Below are 5,237 nucleotides of genomic sequence, written 5' to 3'. Positions count from 1 at the left end.
TTTTCCCAAAGAAATGTCCAAGAAGTTCAGTTTATGTCTCATTTTCAGTTTATATCTAACGTTCCCAGCCCAGTTTTGTCCTTCCCAGCATAATGTGCCCATCCCTGCGGCTCTTCCGCTGTCTGTGCAAAGGACACACCGTGATCCCGATTAAGGGCAGCTCCGGAATGGTCAGAGCCGCTAATCCAGTGTATTTAGTGCAAATATAGTGTCTCTGCGTTGATTTAAGCAGCATCCCAAGGGTCTGGGTGTGGGTGAGCCCATGGGAATTCAGCAGGACTTTCTCCCCCCGGAGATGCCGTCGGGAGGGATGCGAGCCTTGCGGGGGCTTGGCTTCGAGGCCATAAGGGCTTTTTTTTGTTGTTCCAAGCAGCGGATAAGCAAAGTGCAAAGTGGATAAGCAGCAGGGCTGGGTTTGAAACACATTGCAACAGTGCAGGGGAGATGGCCTTCTGGCCCGAGCACCGGCTGCGAGAGAGCGGGCTGCGGGATACGCAGCATCTGAGAACAGGAGCTGGAAGAAAAATGTTATCTCAAGGTATTAGGGGTTACTTTCAGACAATTAGAAAGCAACTGCTTGTCCTCCAAATTGAGCAAGCAGCTTTGACAGCAATAGGAACTGAATATCTGCCATAATGGGTTTCAGTTTGCACGTTCTCCTCTCCCTGCCCTCCCTTTCCCTGAGTTTTTCCTCATCCACATACCCACAGCAGCTTCGTCTTTGCAACATCGGTGAGCTTGCAAGATCTAGTGGCAAGGCAAAAGATGAGTTTCCAAATAATCTTGTTAAAAGGGCCAGATCTGAGCAGTTTCTTAACGTTATTTAACTGTCTGTATTTCCCTGCTGCAGGAGGGAATTGGACCGCTGTGATTTTTAAATCTCTTTTGGAAAGAGCAGGCACCGTAGGAACACTTCTGGAGGTTCACAGGGAAGAAACTTCCACGTATTTTTGTTTCAGAAGATTAAATTTGTTCCAGCAGAGCTATGCTGATTTACGCTGGCTGAGAAAAAGCAGTTGATGTGTTTCCTCTCTCGGAAATCTGATTTATTTCTACACTTTCTCCCATGCACTTAGTGGCATCTAAAGTTTAAGTATGATTAGTTACCAAAAAAAAAATCTTTGCTACTCTGCTAGTGCAAATAGTTGTCGTCTCACTAAAAAATCACTTGTAAAGATCTCATCCTCTCGCTGCCCTGATGCCTGGGCGCTGGGAATTGGGCTGATTTTACTTGCAAACAGGGAGTTTGCTGCTTTGAAAGCTGACGGGAGCGTTGAACCCTTCGAGCTGTTGCTATTTTAAATAGCTTATATGGGAATGTTCAAACAGCGTCAACACCCGGATATGCAAAACTCATCTGTCATTGCGCTATTGTCCGTGTTCCCAACACTTTCTGGTTTGGCTTCTCAAGGCTGTTAAGGCACCGGCAGCGGCGGTTGGCATCCCGGCCGTCGAAGGGCAGAGGGACGGGTTTGGGTGGGGGTAAGCTGGCGCGGCTCCATCCCGGCTGGGGTGAAGGCTCATGTCCCGGCAAACCTGGTCCCCGGCTGCAGCTCCGTGGCCGTCAGGCACTTTGGGTTGTTGTTGCTCATGGCAGAAAGGGGTTTAATTCTCCCGAAAAGCGCATTGCCCTGGGTGGAGGCTGCGATGCTGCCTGACAGCATGCAGAAATCTTGGGGAGGGGGGGCTTTAAGTCCCCTCTGGGACCATGAGCAATTATGGTATCAATGGCAGAAATGCAAATTTTTTTGCCCTTTTTTTTTTTTTTTAAGCCTAATTTTTAGCTCGTACAACAGCTGGTGGCCCAAGTGGCCGAGCTGGGGCCGTATCAGTGCAGGCCCTGGATCAGCAGTTTGCTTTTTGCCCGCTTGATCTCAGCAAGGGGCAAAGGCTTCAGGGGGGCACAGGCAATTTAGGAGGAGCAGAGAGGGGCGATTGCTGTCTCCGGGGCTGGACCATCCCTTTCTGCCCCCGAAAGAGCCTGCAGTATTTTACAGCTGCAGATCGTCCCCAGAGCAGTGCTGTCAAATGTGCTAAATTACACGCTTTTAAAATCTTGGGCTTTTTTTGGCTTTTTTTTTGGTTTTTTTACTGTTAGCGACGAGAGAGGCTTGTGCGGCAGCTAGAAGATGCTGATCATTACTGCGAATGGGGTCTCCCTCCCCTAATTAGCACTAGAAAGAGCGATGCGGTATTCAAAAAAACCCACAACATTTTAAGAGCAAAGGCTGCTTTCCGCTTAAAAAAGCGTTACCACCACGAGGGACTCCAGCCGTTCAAGTAGTAGAGGCACGGCAGGTACTGCCAGCCGCCCCGCAGCGCGAGCAGCGATGCTCCGGGCAGCTCGGCCGCTTTCTGCCCGGCCAGACGCGTGTCCAGTCTGCTGATTTCGGAGGTGACCTGTTTCCTCTTGGTTTTATACCTCCTGTTCTGGAACCAGATTTTCACCTGGGTCTCGGTGAGCTGCAGGTTCTTGGCCAGGTGGGCTCGCTCGGGGGCCGACAGGTATTTTTGATGGCTGAATTTCCGCTCCAGTTCGATGACTTGGGTGTGGGAGAAGGCTGCCCGCGAGCGCTTCGCCTGCCTGGGGGGACGCTGGGCGATGGGCAGGGGTCGCGGGGGGGACACACACTCTGACAGGTAGGTTTCCGCTGTGGCATCTGCGAGAGGAAAGAGTTGAGAATTACCTGCTTGGAAATTGCCCGAATCACTTGCTTTTTCCCTTCCAGGGAGTAAAATGTTTGTGTTGTCTTGGAAATATCTTCGTTTAATGGAGCGAACACCATCTTAAAGTCATATAAGGGAGTTTTTTCTTCCTAAATCACACTTTCTTAATTCGTATCAGCATGCATTCAATATGAACATACATGCAAGGGACTAAAATAATACAGAAAGGGATATTTTGCAATGCTGGTGAAGGTCTGCCTAAATCCTCAAGGTACTGTTGCTACGTACATCATGGCATCGACAGCTCTTGAGGTTTTTGTTGCGGAATTCATACTATTAGGCACTTCTTTGAAACGTCCTCCTGTGTCTATGGGAAACCCTGATCCCCAGAGAAAACGAGTTTCTGTCCTCAAGCTACGGAGGATAGCTCAGCAATGGGAAATCGGTGCAGCTTAAAGCAGACTGCGGTTAGAAAGCGTTGAAAATAAATTCCTCCCTTTTCTCTTTCACAACCCCAGGGGAATGCCAAGAAATTTTGGGGCAGATATTTAAACCTTCGGGCCTGGCTTTATATATAGAGCTGCAGACCTGGGCTCGGATAACAACTCCAAAGCAGCATCTCAGCGTCTGCCTCCAACTTATTTCTCGTGGCACCGTCCGGTCGCCTGAGCCGCGACCCAGGAAGGTGCTGAGCTCCCTGGGAAGTGTCACCTATGACTATTAAAACTTCTTAAGTCGATTTATTTATGCAGTGAGTTCCTCTTTGTGTATTAACCAGCTTGGGATGGAAATAGGCCAGTTTTTTTTTTTTCCTTTAGTCATTTCTTAGTCTATTTTCTCAAGATGTGAGCATAATGCTCAAGATAGAAGCAACAGGCTTAATTCCCAGCTTGTGTAAATCACAGTCATCCCGCCGAAATCCCCGGAGCTGTGCTGATTTACACTAGCTGCTTTCTGGGAGATTTGGTATGGCTTTTAATGATTTTTGTAATAATCAGCCTGGTGGCTGTTTCTGAACTTGCTTTTATGTAGAAAGTTCTTTTAATAGAATTGAAATGTAAAGCCAAAATTCCCCTGGCAAGGACTCTCTTAGCAAGCAAGAGCCGGTCGCTAGAGAGTTCAAAATTGCTTTTTTGGCTGTTGCAGCTCAGCCCAGGACTGCTTGGGCAAGGAAAGGCTGAGTCCCCCCCCGCAGCCCCGGTCGTGCTCGTGCTGCTGCAAAGCGAGAGGCACCAGTCAAAAAAATTTGCTTCTGAGTGTGATTTTTCGTTATGTTGCTTCTGCAGTGAAATGTTATTGCCTGCAATGAATTTAGCAGTTGCACACGAGAAAGAGGTGCTGGTAGCGTTGTATCAAAGGAGCAGGTTCGTTATTGATAAACCACGCGATGTGCAGTGGTACAGGCAGGAGCACACAGCCAAGCACGCGGGAAAACTGAGCCCTCCTGCAAACAGCACACATTCAACACAGGGACCTTCAAAATATCCCGGGACCAGAGGCACCGAGGAGCTCAGCTGCAGCGGCATCACCGCGCTGACGGCTGCGTGGAGGACGGGCACAAACTGCCTCTCTGAGCTTGGCAGCCCTAAGGTGCCCTTACTGGGGACCTTCTGCATTAAAAGGGAACTTTATTTCCCAAGATAGCGCAGAAATCCATCAGCTGGGCTTCACTTAAACAGAGTTTTAGGCAGATTCAGTCCTTTGAGTTATTTGAAGTGCCTGGCAAAAGGTTTGCACGCAGTTGCTGTTTCTCTTACTTTCCCACTGCTAGAGCACGGATACTCGCTGGTATTTAAAGCACGGGTTGTTTGGCTCTGGGGTGCTGGAGGCAGCCGGGTCTGGATCCTGCCCCTTGGTTGACCCAAGCACAGACATCGCTGATCCATTCCCCAGCCAGCGGGCTCAGCCAGGAGCTTCCACCCCCTTACCTGTGTCCGCCTCGTGGGGTGTCCCTCGCGCCTGGGCTGGGGATGCTCCTGGGGGACGCGGGCTCCCGGGGGGGTGCCCGGGGGCAGCCCCCGGGGACGAGCTGCCCTCGCTCCCCTCCGCTGCGGCCGACCCCGGCTCCCTGTCCTCCGGGCTGCCAAACCCTCCACTCTTGCCCCGCTCCGGCCGCGCTCCCTGCTCTGCCCCATCCCAGAGGATGTCTTGGATGAGGAAGGATGTCCGGGGCCTGGAGGAGACTGGCATGATCTGCTGGGCTGCCGTCGGGGTCCGGCTCATCCCTGCTGGGGTGCTGCTGGGTGCTCTCTGCCTCCTTGCAGGGAGCACCCCGGCACTCATCCTCCTCTTCCTCTCCCTGCCCAGAGGCACGCTGGCTTCCCACCCTCCGGCTCTGCATTTATACGGCAGGCAGCCAAGCCTCCCGGGCCTGATTGGAGATCCCTGGCAGGAGTCTACGCCCTTCGGTTGTGTCTTGGCTCCCACCGGTTTTCTGGCTGCTTGCTTCTCCCTCTTGCTCAGGACGCCCTTCCCCACGGATCCACGGGGTCACAGCCAAACCTCAGCCACCTCCTTCGCCCCCCTGTTGCCTTGCTGGCAAATCACCCCTGAGCTTTTACGAGAGAAGG

General features: G+C 51.6%; 1 protein-coding gene across 1 annotated transcript; it reads right to left on the bottom strand.

Moving 5' to 3' along the window:
• Positions 1 to 2,250: 2,250 nt before the first annotated feature.
• Positions 2,251 to 4,950, bottom strand: NKX3-1 (NK3 homeobox 1). The gene is made up of 2 exons (XM_059831583.1): positions 4,596 to 4,950; positions 2,251 to 2,651 (listed from the first exon to the last, which is right to left on the bottom strand). The coding sequence occupies exons 1-2, from the start codon at positions 4,948 to 4,950 to the stop codon at positions 2,251 to 2,253; spliced, it is 756 nt and encodes a 251-aa protein (XP_059687566.1).
• Between the last annotated feature and the right edge of the window lie 287 nt (positions 4,951 to 5,237).

The sequence above is a fragment of the Gavia stellata genome, chromosome 31 (genome assembly GCF_030936135.1).
Source record: "Gavia stellata isolate bGavSte3 chromosome 31, bGavSte3.hap2, whole genome shotgun sequence".
Lineage (NCBI taxonomy): Eukaryota > Metazoa > Chordata > Aves > Gaviiformes > Gaviidae > Gavia > Gavia stellata.
Note: the sequence above shows the minus strand (reverse complement) of the source record. Positions and strands in the feature narration are given on the sequence as shown.